This window comes from Oryctolagus cuniculus, chromosome 2, assembly GCF_051225735.1.
Source record: "Oryctolagus cuniculus isolate XC-2025 breed Fujian yellow rabbit chromosome 2, ASM5122573v1, whole genome shotgun sequence".
Lineage (NCBI taxonomy): Eukaryota > Metazoa > Chordata > Mammalia > Lagomorpha > Leporidae > Oryctolagus > Oryctolagus cuniculus.
In genome coordinates this window covers 86,196,572-86,216,540 of record NC_142868.1, presented here as the reverse complement: position 1 = coordinate 86,216,540, position 19,969 = coordinate 86,196,572, and the positions used below count along the sequence as shown (strand labels likewise).

The 19,969-nt window shown below is 39.4% G+C and overlaps 1 protein-coding gene across 1 annotated transcript in view; it reads right to left on the bottom strand.

The window, feature by feature from the left end:
* Positions 1–887: 887 nt before the first annotated feature.
* LOC127487680 (dnaJ homolog subfamily C member 15-like) overlaps positions 888–19,969 on the bottom strand; it is a 104,946-nt gene continuing 85,864 nt past the window's right edge. The window contains exon 2 of the mRNA XM_089327351.1: positions 888–1,719. Within this exon, the coding sequence (XP_089183477.1) occupies positions 1,700–1,719 (20 nt within the window). The 3' untranslated portion in view covers positions 888–1,699. The remainder of the gene's footprint in view (positions 1,720–19,969) is intronic.

Sequence of the window (19,969 nt, the reverse complement as noted above, 5' to 3'; positions counted from 1 at the left end):
AGACACACTCCCCAGATGGCCGCCACGGCAGGTGCTCGCTGCGCCGATTCGAAGCCAGGAGCCAGGTGCCTCTTCCTGGTCTCCCATGCAGGTGCAGGGCCCAAGCACCTGGGCCATCCTCCACTGCCCTCCTGTGCCACAGCAGAGAGCTGGACTGGAAGAGAAGCAACCAGGACTAGAACCATGTGTCCATATGGGATGCTGGCACCGCAGGCAGAGGATTAACCAAGTGAGCCACAGCACCGGCCCCATGCAGACTTTTAAAAATAGGTATCTTCTCCCTCTAGTTCATTTTGAGTGGTATTGTCATATTGATGACTTATGGCAGAAATGGATCATACCATCCCTCATTCAAATGGCACAGCCACCTCAATTTGTTGAAGGACTATTGAACAGAATGCAGCTTTATTTGCTTAGGACTCAAGATCCCCATAAACTGACTCAAGTCTTTCTCTGCTAATTACTTACTCAGAAATTATATCGGTAAGCCAAATTGGTTGCTACTCACCAAAGATGCTATATGTAAATATTGCCTGTTTTTATGGCCTTTCTATCGAAAATTCAGACAGAATGTTTTCAGCAGTAGATCCCTTTGCAATTTTTTAAATCTCACGTGTGATTCATGTTCATCCTGGAATAACCAGCAAATTTAGGCCAAAAGTACAAGAAAAGAAAAGCATTACTAGGTCTATCACACAGAGAATTCCTGGATGAATCTCATTGTATATTCTTACCTTATATCTACATAAGGTGCACCATATATGCAAAAAACAAAATTAATCAACAAATATAGTTTTATAAAACATATTTCCCACATAATACATGAAAATCTATATTGATAAATTATAGCTTCACATTATAATTTATAAACAATAATCACCAAATCCTTTTTGTGAACATATAAAAAGTTTATATTTTACATTTAAACACCATTGCTATGAATATCCTTGCATGCATTCTTTACATATTTGTTCAAATATTAAGAAAAATAACTTGATGTGGAATTGTTGATGGAACATGTTTAAGCATTTAAATCATATCTGAAATGTTATTAAAGCACTCTAAAATGATTGCACCAATTTAACACTCAATAGCAGACACTAAACTGACCAGGTGCTATTCACTAACACTGGATATTAACTCTAAATTTAGTATTTGCCTACTGAAAGAAGAAAATAATCTCTTGGAGTTACTTTAACTTTGGCACAGTTGTTTAGCCAAGTCATTATCATGAATGCCTCTAATTGTGAGGTACAAGACCTGAATCATATCCTTCAGCTGTTTTCATACTTATACTCAGACTTTAATTAATCCTCCTAGAAAAAAATACCTTATTTTTTTAATCAAGTAGCAACAATAAGACCAAAACATGAATTAGAGTCCTGTCTTACGGCCAATCTGACTTCAATGAGACCAGCATGGAGCCTTTCTCAGTCTTCCTCTGTGTTCTTACACCTGTGTGCTTCTGAGACTTCTTGTTTTACATGAACCACATCATTGGAGCTTGCTCAGTTGGAGAGAGGGTTATGATTAAAAGAAAACTTGGCCCCTCCACCTTGTTGGCTGTGTACCTTTCCTGATGATGTCTCTGCACCTGCTTTAATGATCTTCTCTTAGCAGGTGGGAGAGGGCAAGACTAAGCCATGCCACTGTGGAATTCAAGGAGCAGGATCTGTCAATATAATTGGCATCCTATCCGTCAGATGATCTCCCAGGAACCTACAAGTAAGAGACACATAATTACCAGCACGATTTTCTCCTTGAAAGTAAAATAGAAGTTAATAAACATGATGTCCACAGGGTGCGTGCATGAAAGCAGCCCTCCTGGTACCCTTCTGAGCATTTCACTGCCACTCGCCACTCTACGCATGCTATAAAGAAGTGACCTCTCAAACAAGGATGGATGATTTATCAGTTTTCAACTTGTCATAAGGGAGGGTCATCCGTATTGCTGAGTGGCAACCTGAGGTCTGACTTTGGGAAAGTCAGACTTTGTTTCTTTGCCTCGTGCATCAAGGCAACTTTGGATTCAGTTTTGCACCTAAATTTTCTAAAACTCTAAAAAGGAAAAACAATAATGGCAATGCTCTGTGTTCAATAGAAGTGGTCAACAGCACACCTTAGCAAGGCCCATTATATTTTTTTGAAAAAAAATTTATTAAAGGATGAATAATAGAGATGCAAACAGCACTAAATTAAGGAGATATAAAGCCAGATCTCAGTTCCCCTTCCTAAATGTGTGATGTTGGAAAAGCTTTTTATCTTTATAATGCAATTTCCTCATTGAAAAGGAATGATAACAAATAGATACAGATCAAATAAGAAGCTAGATGAGGGGAAAACATGCAGCCTCTGATAGCCTGTATCCCCTTATTAGGGATTACCTTTGGCTTCAGATGGTTAATTCTGTTTTTGTCTTTAATATTATTTTCCCACAAGTTACATATTCACATGGCACAAAATGAGAAAAGAGACAAAAGGAAAAGTAAACACGGAAAATTATCTTTCCCAGTCCTGAACTTCAGACAAACAGTTTCCCTCTGGGTCAATAAATTTTATCACTTTATTTTATATTGTTCCAGAGGTATTTCATGCAACTATTTTGCTACTTCAAAAAGAAAAATTGTTCTGCATAAACTTAGATGTACAGTTGGCCGTTTATATCCATGTTTCCACATCTGGAATTCAACCATCCATAAATAGAAAATATTAGAATCAATTGTATCTGTATTGAATATGGACAGACTTTTTTTTCTTGTCGCTATTCCCTAAACAATATGGTATAGCAATTATTTACATTGTACTAGATAATGACAAATAATACAGAGATAATTTCAACTATTCTGGAAAATGTACATACTGCAAATATTATGCCATGTTATCTAAGGAACTTGACCATCTGCAGACTTGGGTTATCTTTGGGGAATCCTGGAACAAGAGGCTAGAGTATCTGCATATGTAAATGATTTCAGGGGACCCTGAACATACATGAAATACCCATATACCAGTGTGTTTACAAAGAGTATATGGAATTCCTCAACAGCCCTTGTAAAACTTTGATTTCAGACTTTTGCATTAAATCTGTGACCTATCTGTAACTTTCTGGTGTGAGCTGTGAGGCTGAGATCCAACTTTATTTTATTTTTCCCATCATGCATTCAACTATGCTGGTACGACTGACTGAAAGCTGGCTGATTCTAATAATTGCTTCCCATTTAAAACTAACAGATAGAGTTTGAATCTGGAAGTATATGAAAAAAGTTGAAAAACATGCAATGGTGTAATAAACAATTGACTAAGATTCCTGAACCATGCCAACAGAAAGGCCTGGATTTATCTCTAACTGAGTTTAACTAAGTTTGTCTCACCATATCCTGTATCACCCTCTTAGAACATACATGAAGAATCTTCAAACAGTTTATAGAGAGGCCATGATTTTGGTGCAGTGGGTTAAGCTCCCATTTGTGATGCCAGCATCCTATATTGGGGTGATAGTTTGAGTCCTGGTTGCTATGCTTCCAATTCAACATCCTGCCAGTGCACTTGGGAAAGTAGTGGATAATGGTCCACTGTACATGAGTCCCTGCCACCCATGTGTGAGACCTCAGTGGATTTCCTGGCTCCTTACTTCAGCCTGACCCAGTCCTAGCTTCTATCGACTTTTGAGGAGTGAATTAAAAGATGGAAGCTCTCTCTCTCTCCCTCTCTACCTTTTAAATATAACATTTTTATAAACATTTTTAAAAGCTTGTGGAAAATGGAATTAAAATATATTTATTTTGGTACAAAAATTTTTATATTGATGAATAGTTTTTCATAATAATCATTTTCTAGGAACATGTTGAAGACTTCATATACGTGGATTTCAAATATTTTAATATCAAAATAAACATCATCTAATCTTACTTTCATAAATTTTTAAAAGTATCCTTGTAATTTCAAAGTACAAGGTATTACTGAGATGGTGTTGGCATGCTGCTAACATATTGATCTTCCTCAAACACAAATATGGTTATTTTACTGTTAAAACAGTTTCATACTGTCAACAGTTCCACAACATTTGTAGGAGAAAGCCTAGTTTTTACTATGATATTCTCCTTCTCATACATATGTTCCAGCCACCTGTTAAGCAACTCCTCTAATATTTAATGCTTTTTAGTATAAATTTCAGCATACTAACAAAATGGGTGAAACTACAAAACATCATACTTAGTGAAATAGGCCAGTCCCAAAAGAACAAATACCATGTATCCTCCCTGACCTGTTATAACTAATAGAGCACCTAAAAGGTAATCTATAGAAGTGAAATTGACACTTTAAGATACATTGACTTTGAACAACCCTTGTCTTTACTGTTGAAGAACAGGTTTTTTTCTTCTCATACTATTTGTTGAATTCTTTACTTAGTATAGAGTTAATCATATGTGTTTAAAGTTAACTGAAAATAGATCTGAGTAAAAAATAAAAATGGGAATCGGAGAGGGAGGAGGAAGAGGGGTGGGAGCGTGGATGAGAAGGCAGGTATGGTGGGGAGAATTACCTTGTTCCTAAAGTTGTACTTAAGAAATGCATGAAGCTTTTATTCCTTAAATAAAAGGTTTCTGGGGAAAAATTAGCATACTCATTCATACACCACGTATCTCCAAGAATACATGTCTCAGGAGGAAGAGATCAAAGCCTCACCTAGCTCACCTGAACATGTAGTAGATAGGTATTAAGAGATATCTTAATGAACAATAGCTAGCTCACTTGTAAACAACTATCTAACATCCATTACAACAGTTAATTTAGCAAATCTCTCCAAGCATGAGGCTCTAAACTGCAGAAAGGGGTTGGGTAGCTATGCCTGCCTTTTATCCATTTTATGAGGAAGAACACTGGCTAAGTATTTTATACGAGAATTTCCAAAATCATACACAGAGATTAAAAATGAAGGACCAGTTCCTTAGATTTAAATTTTAATATCTCAAACTTACTGAGAGAGTAATAATATTTCTGTCTCCAGTACTGTACAACACCAACAAAAAGAATACCGTTTCAGTTAAGATTGATATGCAAATATCCTCAATAGGCCTTATAAGTAGCCCATCGATTTTCTAAAAAACCATGGAAATGTAACAACTACAACTCAGATGTTTTGAATTTGAAATCTTCAACTTTCTGAATTCTTGCATCCAGCAATCTCAGAAGACTGGAACCTTTTACTGTCCACAGGTCACCCACGTGTCCTTCCTCCTTTAGATGAAAATGTGGGGAATGTGGAAACCATTCCTTACCTTTCCTTGACAAAGGAGCAGGTTTAACTGAACGACAGCACAGCACAGAAACCCCTTGCTCGAGGACAGATGGCCACATGGCCCCTGCCCGCATGGCTGAGAGCACGTTACTGCCAAGGAATGTAGGCTGCTGGTGGAATCATTAGCTGTTATCCCAGTGCGTCCTGCTCAAAGGACAGTCACCTTTATGGTCTGTGTCTGTCCTAGTCACAGCTGTCAGTTAGTGAAGAAATTCACAATCCATCAGCTTCTCTTGAAAGCTACCTTGCCCTGGTAAGGTAGAAAACGCTCTAGAGGTTGAACTAATATGCTGTGTTTATTTCCATCACCAGCTGGCATCAGACCCTGCTGACATACACAGGACAACCACAAGCCCACACAGGCTTGATTCTTGCCATAACAGAAACACTCAGCCAGGTCATGGGCTCTGTAGAGGGAAAACGGGAAGCAGAAGAGAAGAGGTCATGCCACTCTCATCATAATTACTCTTGACCCTTTACTTTTGGTGTGCAATTCTAAAACACAAAATGGAAATCTTCAGTGTTTAAACTTTATTTAACTATTCATTTTTATAAAGTTATATCATGCCCTAGTAGATCTTCAATAATTTCCCACCAGGGACGTATCTCCCTAAATAGTCTGAACTTTTGAACTCTTCTTTCGCTGTTTTCTATACTCAAGCACCACTGGTTTTCTTCTTTTGCTCAAATGTTGTAGGACCATCTACCATTCCCTCTGCTTTCAGCACCTGTTCCTTGCCCTTTCTGTAACTTGCCTGCACAATTCAGGACTCCGCTCAAATTTGACTTGAGCTTTCATTGATTACCCTACCTAACAGTCCTCTTCCTCATGCCACCTGTTACTCTTCCTCTCTTTTTCTACATTTCATGTCCTCAATTGCACTGGGGTCTTTCTGTCTCTCTGTCTCTCTCTCTCTCTCTCTCTCTCTCTTTCACAAGCACACACACACACACAAACACACACACACACACACACACACACACACAAGCTCCACAAAAGCAAGGATCTTGTCTCTCATTCTTTCGACCGTAACAGCAACAGACACACAGTGGGAACTCAGTAAACTCAGTAAATAGTACACCAATGCAATCAACTCACCAGGCACAGCCCCTTCAGTATTCTTCTTAGACAAACATTTATTTTCAATAAGTGGAAACAGGATAATGACGGATGAGAATGGAGGGAAGAAATATGAACAAGAGCCCAGAATCTAGTGGGGAAAGCCAGAGCAGCCTCTGCATTGCTGGGCAAGCAATTCCCTTCCTTTTGCACTCTCCTCCACAGCCCATTTTGGAAAGTGCCTAGCTCAAAGAAGTTTGTAAAAAACAAAAATCAATAATTAAGCCATAAATATGTTTTTTAAAGTATTCAAGAATGCTGGGAGATCATTGCTCCAAACAAACAAACTTGTAGTTTCGAATCTCCAAAGACATTTCTGCTCTGGTAGCAATCATCCTAAGTTCCCATTGGAGGGCATGTTAAGCCATAAGCACTATTTTTAGCTTCAAGGGTGAAAATCGAGTTCTGCTCTTCCTAAGAATGTTTTTGGCTTCCACAATTTCAAAAGTGGATTAGCATTCTCCAATTAAATGTAGCAGGTTACCAAGCCTCTGATGTGGTCCTCTGAATGTCAGAAAGAAAATAGAAATGGGTGTGTTATTAATGGCTCAAAATCAGTTCATTCTGTCTGCTGGAGAAATTCCTCTCCCCCTTCAAACACTCAAACCCACACTCTCAGTGTGCTAGCAGACCACAGACTACCACTGAAAGAACCAGAGAGCGTCACATCAACAAGCAATTTGTTAAAAAACGAGTGGTGATATTCCCAGTGGGTCTCAGATGATTTCTCTCCAGAGTGGTGATGGACAGGTTTATGAAGCACACAACATCCCTTCTTTTCTCCTTCTCTCACGGTGTATAAGTGCGGATGATGGTTCTTTGGGACACACATAAATACAAACTCTTAAACACATGGCAGAGTAAATCACCAAAAGGTTCAAATTCAGGTCTGCTCATTGCTTGGTGAGAGGCCCACCAACTTCTATAAAAACCACGTCTATACAGATCTACATTATGAAGTATTCTGCAGAGGATTAAATAAGACAAAAGAAATATACCTAACACATGGTCAGATCAACAAATTGTCAACAAAAGGTTCCTTTCCTCTTTCTTTAATTCTTTCTATCCTTTCTTTTAAAAAAAGAAAAAGAAAATTTTTTAAAAAATGGCCCCAGCACCGTGGTGCAGCGAGTTAAAGCAGTGTCAACATCCTATATGGGTGCCAGTTTGAGTCCCAGCTGCTCCACTTCTGATCTAGCATCCTGCAAATGTGCCTGGGAAAGCAGCAGAGGATGGCCTAAGTGCTTGAGCTCCTGTACCCATATGAAAGACCTGGAAGAAGTTCCTCTCCTGGTTTCAGATCAGCTCACTCTGGCCATTACGGCCATTTGGGGAATGAACCAGTGGATGGAAGACCTCTCTCTTTCTCTAACTCTCTCTGTAACTCTGTCTTTCAAATAAATAAGTAAATAAAAATAGATTCTCTGTAATTGATGTAAAATTGAGGACTTAAACAATTAGTAAGATCAATAGAATTTCATAAGTTGTTGAATAATCAGGGCTATGCCTCCTATAACTGAAAACTCTTAGCTTACAACTAAGTAGACAGAAAATGTTGGCTCTTAACATTATGTATTTTTAAATTTCTATTTGTATTTGTTTTCTTATAGTATGCTTCCAACTAGTGGACACTGGCATATTATTACAGAATTGTGATAATGTTTATGCCTTCGTTGTCTGCCACATGAGGGCACTGTGGAAAGATGGCTGCCCATGAATTTGTAGAGGGGCCCTCAGCAGACAATGCTTTGCCAGTGCACTCATTGTGGGCTTCCCAGCCTCCAGAACTACAAGAAATAAATCTCTGCTGTTTACAGGCAAACACAAGTGTGTAAATATATATGGAATCCTATATATAACAACATGTATGTACAAAACCCTAACTATAAAAACAAATATTCCTATATGGAATCATATGTCTGCCTTTACCATTGCCATTACATTATTTCAGCAAGTACTTAACAAGCTTGATTAAACGGCCAAAGCTATAGCACAATTCAGGGATTATAAGGTCTCTATACGGTCCTGGTCTAGTGAGGAAACAGATACAAAAATCAACAGTTGCATGACCATGACAATACTAACAAGCAATACTAATACAGCTTACTGACAAATGCACTTAATTCTCCATCACTAATTTTGTAATAAAGGCTGCGGTTGACCGGAGCTCTATTGGTCATTTCTGGGCTGGCCTGGGCCTGATGGTGACCCATGTGTCTTCCCATTCCAGGATTGACAGTGAAGAAGAATCCAGTCTTGGAAAGACTTTTCTGGGGTGGTGGGGATGAAAGCAAGAAAAACACAATGAAATTTCTCTCTCTCTCTCTCTCTTTTTCTCTTTCTCTCTCTCTCTCTCTCTCACACACACACACACACACACACACAAATATATTCTTCTGTTCAGATGTGGAAATCCACTGACCTATGCATGACATGTGACACATTCAAAGTCACTGTGACAGGAACACAAAAGCCCAGACAAGTCAGATGTAATGAAAAGAGATGTAAAATCCTCGTGGAAGAAGAGAATAAGTGGAAACAATAGTTTTTCATTTTCCAATCTATTTGTATTTATGCCCCTCATCATTTCAGAAACTTCACCTGTACCTTTTTCTTCCTCTTTATTAATAATTCTGATTGACCTTGACAATGATTCAGTATTTCCCACCTGCTTTTCAGTGCTTCATTCTTAAAAATTAATCAATACCCAAGAATCAGCAGATCCTGACATCTAGTACAAGGAGAAACTAAAACAAATAAGAAAAAAGAACTTCAAAGAGGCAGAATATCAATTTTAGAAAGCTTTTAAAAAATTCCCAGAGAAGATACTTCACTTACAAAGGCAGGGGTTGCTAAAAAAAAAAATAGAGGATACTCAGAAGGAAATGAGAGCTCTTAAAAATAAATAACCTTTAAAAATGTTTTTTAATTATTACTTATTTGAAAGGGAGAAGAGAGAGAGTCAGAGAGAGAAAGACAGGGGAAATCAGATGGAAATGGACACAGACAGATCTTCCATCTGCAGGTCCACTCTCCAAATGCTCGGAACTCACAACATTGAGAGCTCGCCAGGTTGAAGCCTCAATTCCAGAACCAGGTCAGATCTCCCATGTGGGGGACATGGACCCCAGTACTTGAGACATTACCTGCTGCCTCTGAGGGGGCACATTGACACAGAGCTGGGTTGGTTGTAGAGCCAGGCCTCAAACCAGGAACACTGATAAGGAGTGCAGCCCTCCCAGGTGGCAGCTTAACTTCTGCACCAAACACCCACCCTAAAATGTGTTCTTTATATATTTGCTGAAATAATAGATGGTAAAGTACATATTGGACTCAAAAAATATTATTGGTATTTTAGAAAAATGCCCCTTTCCATACATTGCAAAGAAATAACAACACTCAATTTGGTAATAAAGAGCATCTAGAAAAAAAATAAAAATAAAATTTTACTTACTTACTGGTGAAACACAATGCTTTTCCCCTAAGTTTGGAAGCAAGGTAAGGATACTTGCTCTCACAGCTCTTATTCAAATATAGTGCTAGGAATTATAGCCAATGCGATAAGGAAACATGGAAAATGAAATCATATAGACCAAAAGGAAGAAGTAAAATTATCTCTCTTTTTTTTTTAATTTTTTTTTTTGACAGGCAGAGTGGACAGTGAGAGAGAGAGAGACAGAGAGAAAGGTCTTCCTTTGCCGTTGGTTCACCCTCCAATGGCCGCCGCGGCCGGCGCACCGCGCTGATCCAATGGCAGGAGCCAGGTGCTTCTCCTGGTCTCCCATGGGGTGCAGGGCCCAAGCACCTGGGCCATCCTCCACTGCACTCCCGGGGCCACAGCAGAGAGCTGGCCTGGAAGAGAGGCAACCGGGACAGAATCCGGTGCCCAACCGGGACTAGAACCCGGTGTGCCGGCGCCGCAAGGCGGAGGATTAGCCTAGTGAGCCGCGGCGCCGGCCCAGATTATCTCTCTTGTAGATGACATGTTTGCCCACATAGAAAACTTAAAGAGTGTAGAAAAAGTCTGAGAAATAATAAGTGAGTTGAGCAAGGTGAGATTAGTAGATAAAGATATAAAAATCACCTCTGTTCCTAGCCGTGAACCTGTAAACACTGAACTACAATAGGTTACAATTAATCAAAAAATACTTAGGTGTAAACCTAACAAAACATTCATAGAACTTGCAAGCTTAAAACCATAAAACACCGATGAAAGAAATCGAATAAGATCTAAATAAATGGAGAGACATGCTGTGTTCATGAATAAGAAAACTCAACATAGTAAAGATGTTAAATCTCCCTACATTGATTGCAGGTTTAATGCAATTCCTACCAACGTCCCAGCAAGATTTTTTGTGTACATAGACAAGATTAGTATAGGTTTACATAAATGAAAAAGCAAAGGAGCTACAGTAGCTGAAACAATTTTGATAACAGAAAAACAAAGTCTAAGAAATTAGTCTACCCAATTTCAACCCTTATAGATCAGCTGAACTCACAAATATACCCACACAAATGTGCCAACCTGAATTTTTGACAAAGGTGCCAGAGCAAAAGAGAGCCTTTTCAACAAATGGTGCCAGAACAGTTTTAAATCTACTGGGGAAAAATGATTAAATAAACCTTGACCATGTCAATTAGATACTGTTGGCTGATGGTATTGTTGATACATCTTTGATTCATCATTGTCAGTGGTGGGGAACATCCATCCTGTGGGTTGTATAAGGTCCATGAAATCATTTGGTGTGGCCATGCCAAGGCAATTGCAGATGGGACTCAAAATTCAATAAATCTATAGTAGGCTAATTTTTAAGTTGATGACTTCATATGATCCATGAATGATATTATAAATATCCAACTACACCTTGGTAAAAATGTTTCCCTACCACTGTATGTCATTGCTGATTTTCAGTCTAGTCATTATATCAGTTAAGAGAGTGGTACTGATGTCTCCAAAGAGAATTGTGAACTTCTCAGTTTACTTTGGTTCTATGAATTTTGGCTGTGCATATATTGTTGTTCTGCTATTGTGAAGGCAGGTAAGGTTACTACATCTTCTTGGTAGTGACTCTACCATCATTTATCATCAGGCATCACTTGCCAGTGGTGATATATCCCAGGAGATGTGTCATGGTGATTCCATCACTGGATGATCATCTCAGCCTGTCCTTGCACAACCCTGGGCCACATTTCTAGGCTTCATGGTATAGCATGTTGCTCCTAGGCCACAAGGCTGCACAACATGCCACTGAACTAAATGCTATAGGCAATACTAACACAATGTCAAGCATTTGTATATCTAAGCATATCTAAACATGGTAAGGGTACAATCAAAATACAGTATAAAATGGTAATTGGGGTATTTACCATGAATGGAGCTTGCTGGACTAGAAGTTGCTGAAGGTGAGTCAGTGAGTAATTAGAGAGCAAATGTGAAGGTAGGACATTAGCATACACTACTATAGACTTGGTAAACACTGTATACTTAGACTACACTAAATTTAGAAAAAAGCATTGGTTTTCTGTAATAAAACTGTACTGTAACTTTTTTATTTCATAAACATTTATTTACCTTCTGATGCTTTTGTAATAACAATTGGTTTAAAAAACAACACACTGTACAGCGCTCAAAAAATATTGTATCTATGGCATTCCTTAAACTTTTTTCCATTTTGAAAATTTTATGTATTTATTTTTGGCTTTTTAAACTTTTAGGTTAAAAACTAACACGTGTGCGCACACACACACACACACACACACATCAGTGGAGGCCTGCACAGGGACAGGACAATCAATATCACTGTCCTCCACCTCCACATCTTGTCCCTTGGGAAGGTCTTCAGGGGCAGTAACATGCACGGAGCTGTCATCTCCCATGACCACAACGCCTTCTTCTGGACACCCCTTGAAGGACCTGCCTGCGGCTCTTCTGGAGGAAGTGTCACTCTTTCTAGACATGTGTCCATGGTGATTTGCATGATGTGTTTCTTTCTTTCATAGTAGATTTGTTTGTAAGCAGAAAATGCACCATGAACACTCCTCTATTAATGAAAACCTTGCAGTGTTAGGGCCCTTGTTTTCCAACACTTTAAGGAACAGGTTGAGATCTGTAAAATCTGCTGCCAAACCTTGCACTGTGAATTTTCTTTTGTTATGGAGTAGGGGATGTCATTCATTGCTACCACTTGATGAGGTAGGAGTTCTGGCTCCCCAGGTGGCCTCTACTGCATAGTAGGAGGTGGAGGGTAGTCTTATTACTACCAGGTGGTGTTAAAAGTCTCCACTGGAGTCCTCATATTGGATCCCAGCAGGGAGAGGTTGGGGTATCTCCTTACTCCTAAGGTTGGGGGAAATCCAGGTTCCCAAGGGGCTCCACTGACATCATGGAGGGAAGGGCTCATTATCATCAAGGAGGGATGAAAGTCCCAACTCAACCTTCTATAACACAACACTGGTAAGTGGAGCAACTCCCTAGGGCCAGGTGAGGATCCTCACTAGAGATCTGAAGATGTGGACATAGTTAATTTGTGTAGTGTTTGTCCAGAGTAGGGGTTGTTACGTAACATTTTTCTGTCTTGCTAGACTGACCCTTCTCTCATCCTTTGGCTGTAGTGAGCATCCTTTGTTTGGAGATTTTTTTTTTTTTTTGACAGGCAGAGTGGACAGTGAGAGAGAGACAGAGAGAAAGGTCTTCCTTTGCCGTTGGTTCACCCTCCAATGGCCGCCGTGGCCAGCGCGCTGCGGCCGGCGCAGCGCGCTGATCCATTGGCAGGAGCCAGGTACTTATCCTGGTCTCCCATGGGGTGCAGGGCCCAAGGACTTGGGCCATCCTTGTTTGGAGATTTTTTACATCTGTAATCATAGACATTTCCTGGTTGCTGACATCTGCAGACCCAAGTCCTGGATATAAAAGCAAACTAAAGGGATCCTAGGGAAATTATCACCACACCATTCCTTGGGTCTCAGGAAGCCAAGTCTATCTGGCTCCTTCTCTCCATCCTTTCAGAGTGGTAGAACGACACATCCCAGAGTCTTCCACTGCACTGAGTCAAGTGATAGAGAAAAATACACCACTCTTCCAGAAACAGAAATCTCCCTTGAATTTGGATTTCAGTTATTATTATTTTTTCTTCCAATAGGTTTATTCATTCTATCCAACTGTTCAGACCTCCTCTTTTGTTGCATTTTTAAAATCTCTGTTCAGGTTATTCTACTATCCTAGGCCCTTAGAATACTAATCCTACAGTTTGTTGTACCTGCTGATTCCTCCCATTATAGTCCATTTCCTCTTGTGGCTTGTAATTTTTGAATGGCTGTTTATCTTCAACTTGAATATTTTTCCCTGTGTGAGTCCCTTTCCTCCTTTATTGCAGAAGCCCCAAAGAGCAGTTCTGTTTTGCTTTCACCAGGCACCTCTGAGAATTCACCTGTCCAGGATCCATATTTACATTTCTAATTTATCAGCTTAGAATTCATGCCTGTACACAGAGTATGAATTGGTATTCCACACCTGCATATGATGTGAGCTTTGAGATTCAGTTCTTAATTGGAGATTTTCCCCCTTCCCCAAAGCATAAAGGAGACACATGCTTCCTTGTCAGTTCTTAGGACTTGTGATGTGTTCTTGTCTACTTGAAACTGGACAGCTCCTAGCGGGGTCCCAGTTGTTTCTGGAGTTTCATTTTTGCCAATCAATCTCACAATAGTCTCTTGCTGTACCTCTCTTCTGCGTCCACATCTCCCATCTTGAACAGACATAAAAATCCCAGTCTCTGCACACAAGGGCCTGTATCTATTTGTGTATGTTTGGATCCAGCTTGACATCTCTCATTCGTCTGGATATAAGTCATTTCTGGCACTGCAGGATGTGGCAAATGTGTGCTGAGGGCAGTTTGTACAGGCTATCAAGAGTTAAGTGTTAAATTTTCAGAAATTTGTAAACAAGTATAAACATTCTAGGTAAAATATCCATTTATAATTTTTCTATACTTTTTAACTTTTATATATATTTACTTATTTAAGAGGGAGAGAGAAAGGGGAAGAGAGGGAGAAAGAGATAGTGCATTATCATCCACAGGTTCACTTATCAAGTATCCACAACGACCAGCACAGGACTGGGCCAAATCCAACAACTAGAAACTGAACCCAGGTCTCCCAGAAGGGTGATAGGAACCCCACTCTTTGAGTCATCACTGCGGCCTCCTGCAGTGTGGGTGAGCAGGAAGCTGGAATCAGGAACAGAGATGGGTATTGAACATACTCACTCAAATATGGGGAGCAGTTGTGTCAGGGTCTTAACTACTAGGTCAAATGCCTGCCCCACAAGTGTTGTTAATGTTGGAGATCCTGTGAATTGTTCACAGTGCATCACAGTGAAATCAGAGTTTGTCAATGATTCAACAATATCAGAAATAACTTAGAAATTGACTCTACTTTTTTTGTCTTCTTAAAATTTTTATTTATTTATTGTCAATAGCCTGAAGAATGTGGCAAATGTACAGAAACTTCTTGGGTTTTTCCAATCTCTTTTCATGGAGCTATCATCTTAATGACTATACCAACATCCAAGTTATAACAGGTACAGTTTCACCAAATATTTGGATACAGCATGGATCCCCAGATATCCAGTTTGAATAGATGATGATGATCAATCGATACATAGATAAATATTGATGATAGACATAGTTATAAATTTACTAATGACTGTGCACCCACTAAATACATGTTAATATGTCCACATTTTTAAAATTATGTCCCTACTTCAAGTCACCAATATTACAATGGTGGGGGTTTTCTAACTTCTAATTTTAGTGGACTCCAAACTTGTAGTGTCTTAATGCACTAGAGGTCAATTTTTTTCTCCCCTAGTCCTAGTAGGGACTGAGAGCAATTGAACATCTTTCTTGAAGTAGGGAGAAAGAACTGATAGCAGTAAACAATGTTCTAAAAACTAGTGTAAGAGGGAGAACATAGACCATTTTCTTTTGCTAATTGGCTTTGCCCAAAAAGGAAAGCAAACATTCTCTGTCTTCCTGAGCAGAGATAGTTTTAAGAGCAAAGCACTAGTCATAGCTATAGAAGGATATAAGTTGTATATAACTGGGAGATAGGGGACCCTATTCTTCATAACTGCCTTTCTTTTTTTTAACTTTTATTTAATAAATATAAATTTCCAAAGTACAGCTTATGGATTACAATGGCTTTTCCCCACCATAACTTCCCTCCCATACACAACCCTCCCATCTCCCAATCCCTCTCCCCTTCCATTCATATCAAGATTCATTTTCAATTATCTTTATATACAGAAGATCAATGCAGTATGTATTAAGTAAAGATTTCAACAGTTTGCACCCACACAGAAACACAAAGTTTAAAATACTGTTTCAGTATAGTTATAGCATTAATTCACATTGAACAACACATTAAGGACAGAGATTCTACATGAGGAGTAAGTGCACAGTGACTCCTGTTGTTGACTTAACAAATGGACACTCTTGTTTATGGTGTCAGTAATCACACTAGGCTCTTGTCATGAGTTGCCAAGGTTATGGAAGCCTTTTGAGTTTGCCAACTATGATCTTATTTAGACAAGATCAAAGTCAAAGTCGAAGTTCTCTCCTCCCTTCAGAGAAAGGTACCTCCTTCTTTGATGGCCCTGTTCTTTCCACTGGGATCTCATTCACAGAGATCTTTCATTTAGGTCTTTTTTTTTTTTTTTTTGGCTTTCCATGCCTAAAACACTCTCATGGGCTCTTCAGCCAGATCTGAATGCCTTAAGGGCTGATTCTGAGGCCAGAGTGCTGTTTAGGACATCTGCCATTCTATGGGTCTGCTGTGTATCCCGCTTCCCATGTTGGATCGTTCTCTCCCTTTTTAATTCTATCAGTTAGTATTAGCAGACACTAGTCTTGTTTATGTGATCCCTTTTACTCTTAGACCTATCAATGTGATCAATTGTGAACTGAAACTGATCACTTTGACTAGTGAGATGGCATTGGTACATGCCACCTTGATGGGGTTGAATTGGAATCCCCTGGCACATTTCTTACTCTACCGTTTGGGGCAAGTCTGATTGAGCATGTCCCAAATTGCATATCTGCTCCCTCTCTTATTCTCACTCTAATATTTAACAGGGATCACATTTCAGTAAAATTTAAACACCTAAGAATAATTGTGTGTTGTTTAAAGAAAATGTGTGAGAATAGAACTGACTCAAAATGGCATGTATTTGGCTTTGTAAAGGTGCAGAAAGCTGACTGCTGGAGACTTTAATTTGCAAGGGGCTTTTGGCCAGTGTTGGTGTCCTTGGGGGAAATGTGAAAAGACATCTGTCTTTCATAGGTGGATTTTCTGATTGATGTAGCTAGAGGTACCTCATGGGGGATAGTTGTGCCTGGAGAGCTCTCAATAGTGCCTTCCAGTGCCTTGCCACCTGGCAGCAAGAGGCTGCATCTAGATCCTTTCATTTCAAACGAATGATCTTTGAGCTAAACGACACGGGCAGGACAACAGTACGAAATAGAAAGAGCAGTTGTGTAACAAAGAGTGAGGAAAATCCTTGTATAACCTCTTGCCATTAGATCTCCCTGAGACGGTTTTCTCATCTTTGTAGTGGGAGTGGGTGAGTGGGTAGAAGGATATTGTCCTGGTTGAAAAGCAGAGTTACATTTTCTATTTTGTCCTTTCCTCTCTTCTCCTATGTACTTCCTTTCATGACATTCTTCCAGTACTGTTATTGTTATTTTGCTAAAGCAATCACCATCATCATTGCAATGCCTACCCAGTCATCTATTAATATGTTGCATGAATACTGTTTCCCAAGTGCTGTTCTCATAAGAAAATGATAGATTTTTAATTTTCAGCAAGAAATGTATCTGACCCAGGAACTTAAAAAATAACTGACTTAGTACATATGTGAAGAACTTACTGGTGAGAGAGAGAGAGAGAGAGACAGAGAGAGAGAGAGACAGAGAGAGAGAAAGAGAGAGTTAGAAGTACTTTCATTGTTCTTATTATCGATCACATCTAAAAGTTTTAGATCAATACTCAATGATGATATGGACTGGACTTAGATTTTAAAATGTGTAACAGTGATTATTTAATGCATCTCCTTACGTGGCAAATAAGGAGCTAAAACTAGGAGTCAAGCATTCAGTTCTATTTTCAAACTCAGGGATCATTCAACTCCTCTATGCTGTCTTTTTTAAGCAAGTAATACAATCTGTATGTGGCTTTAAAGATACAAGTTGAATGTCATACGTGTGACAAACTGTTTAAAAGGTCATTCTCTGTGATCCAAACAACCAGCCCTGATCAAACGTGATATGTTTGTAGTGTTTGACCTTTGACTCATACATGAAAATAAGCACTCCACAATTAGCCATCACAATGTCATTTCTAAAAAATAAAACATCTCAATGGTGTAATTAAATAGTTGCAAACACAGACTCAAGAACCAGACTGAGTTTGAATCACTTTATGCCGATGTGAATTTGAGCAAGTCATTTATGTTTTCTGTGTTTGTCTTCTCATTATACAGCAAGAATAATGATAGTAACCATAGTTAGGGTTATTTTGAAAATCAAGTGAATGCTAGGTATAGAATGCTTAGAACAGTTTCTGGAACAAAGTAAACACAGTATAAGGATTGTCTATTTTGGTAGATTCTTTTTAAATGGCTGCAATCCCAACCTTATACAAGGTGACTGTCTACCAACCTCCATGGAGAAATGGACTCTATTAACCCATTTCTGGAATCTGACCTGGTCTTGTCTCTCACTCTGGCTGACAGAAGTAATGATGGACTAATTTTGAGCCTTGGCTTCAGTGGGCTTTGTACTCCTCTTCACTCTCTCAGCCTTTCATTCCTCAGGAGCAGAGGAAGAACCACTTGCGGCAGGATGGGACCACAAAACAGTGCCAAGTTTCCCCACACTGAGATCTCAGAGAGACAGACAGGAGTAGCAGAACTGCCCTACAACTGGCCAAGATGCATGTGGGAGCCCAGCAAAGGGAACAAGAGCTGAATCCAGCTCAGGTTACTAACTGCAGGATAGTGAGCCACGCAAACAGCTCTTATGTCCAATTTTGTGGTGGTTTGTTGCGCAGCAATAGCAACTGATACAGATAGCACTATCATCAGCACAGTTTGGTGTTACAGCTTTCCCTCTGTCTCTTGGATTCCACGTCTCTGAATTTAACCAACTGTGGCTCAAAAATACTCTGGAACAAAATTACATCTGTGTTGAATATGTACAGACTTGTGTTTCTTGCCATTATTCCTTAAACTTGCAGTGTAACAATTACTTACATAGCATTTACATTGTGTTAGGTATTATGATTAATCAAGAGATGCTTTAAGTATGTGGGAGCTTATTCATAGATCTTACGCCAATACTACAACATTTTCTATGAGGGATGTGATCATTTGTATCCTGGACAGGGAGAGAGTTGGGGAACAGGGGTGAATGGGAGAAAAGTGGAGCTGAAATCAATCTCTTGACAGTACTTAGAAACACTGTACTTCAAATTCTTTGACACTCAAAAAAAGGAGACTCATCTTTAATACTTTCCCAATCAAGATAGGGTATGCAGTCCTTCCTCTTGATTTCAAGTATATTTGTGATTGATTGACCAATAGAGTGCACAAAAAGTGATGCCACATGATTTCCTAGGCTGGGTCAGACAAGATCATGCAATATTCACCAGATTTCTTGGAGTATGGACTCTAGGACAAGTCAGGCCATTACAGTGAGGCTGGCATTCTGGACAGGCTACAAATAAGTGCCTCACTGACTGGCCCAAGTGGAGCTCCCCAGTGACAGCCGGCAGTGACGGCCAGCCATGGGCCTGTGCCATCTTACGTGTCTAGACCTCACAAGACTTCAGAGGAGACCAACCCAAACTGATATCCGACTGCAATTACATGAGAAACCTTGAGAGAAAGTTACCCAGGTAATCCTTTCTAGAATTTCTGACCCATGATACTGTGAGCAGAATAAATGATTGTTTTAAGCTGCTAGGTTTTGGGGTAAATTGTCACATAGCAATAGTAACCCAAACCTCACTGTGATGTGATTAATTCATAGTACAAATATCAAGTGATGTTTGGAGGGTCAAATTTCCCATTAGAAAATTCTAAAATCAATATGACCCCTCAAAATACATAGGAGTAGATGCAGGGTTATCAACAATACATGAAGCTGGAGAGTTACCTGAACACTAGCTCGGCATTCACCAGTGAAATTCTCCTTACTGCTCATTCTAGGAAAGCTGCTTTGAATAACATATTGTACCTACTTCTTCTGGAACAAAACCAAGATTGAGAATTACGAATACTCTTCTCCAAGGTAACTTGGAGCTGAAAAATCCAATAGTAATAAAGATTCTGGGTCTATAGGATGCTCTGGTTTGCCTTTAAAGTTTTGTCTTCAATAGCAACAAACACATTCAAGTCCCATGGGCGAAAGCCAAAGCGTTTTTTTTATTCACACTCTCAAAGTACTTCGTATGCATTTCCATAGAAACCTGCCTGAAGAGTTCTCTTGGGATGC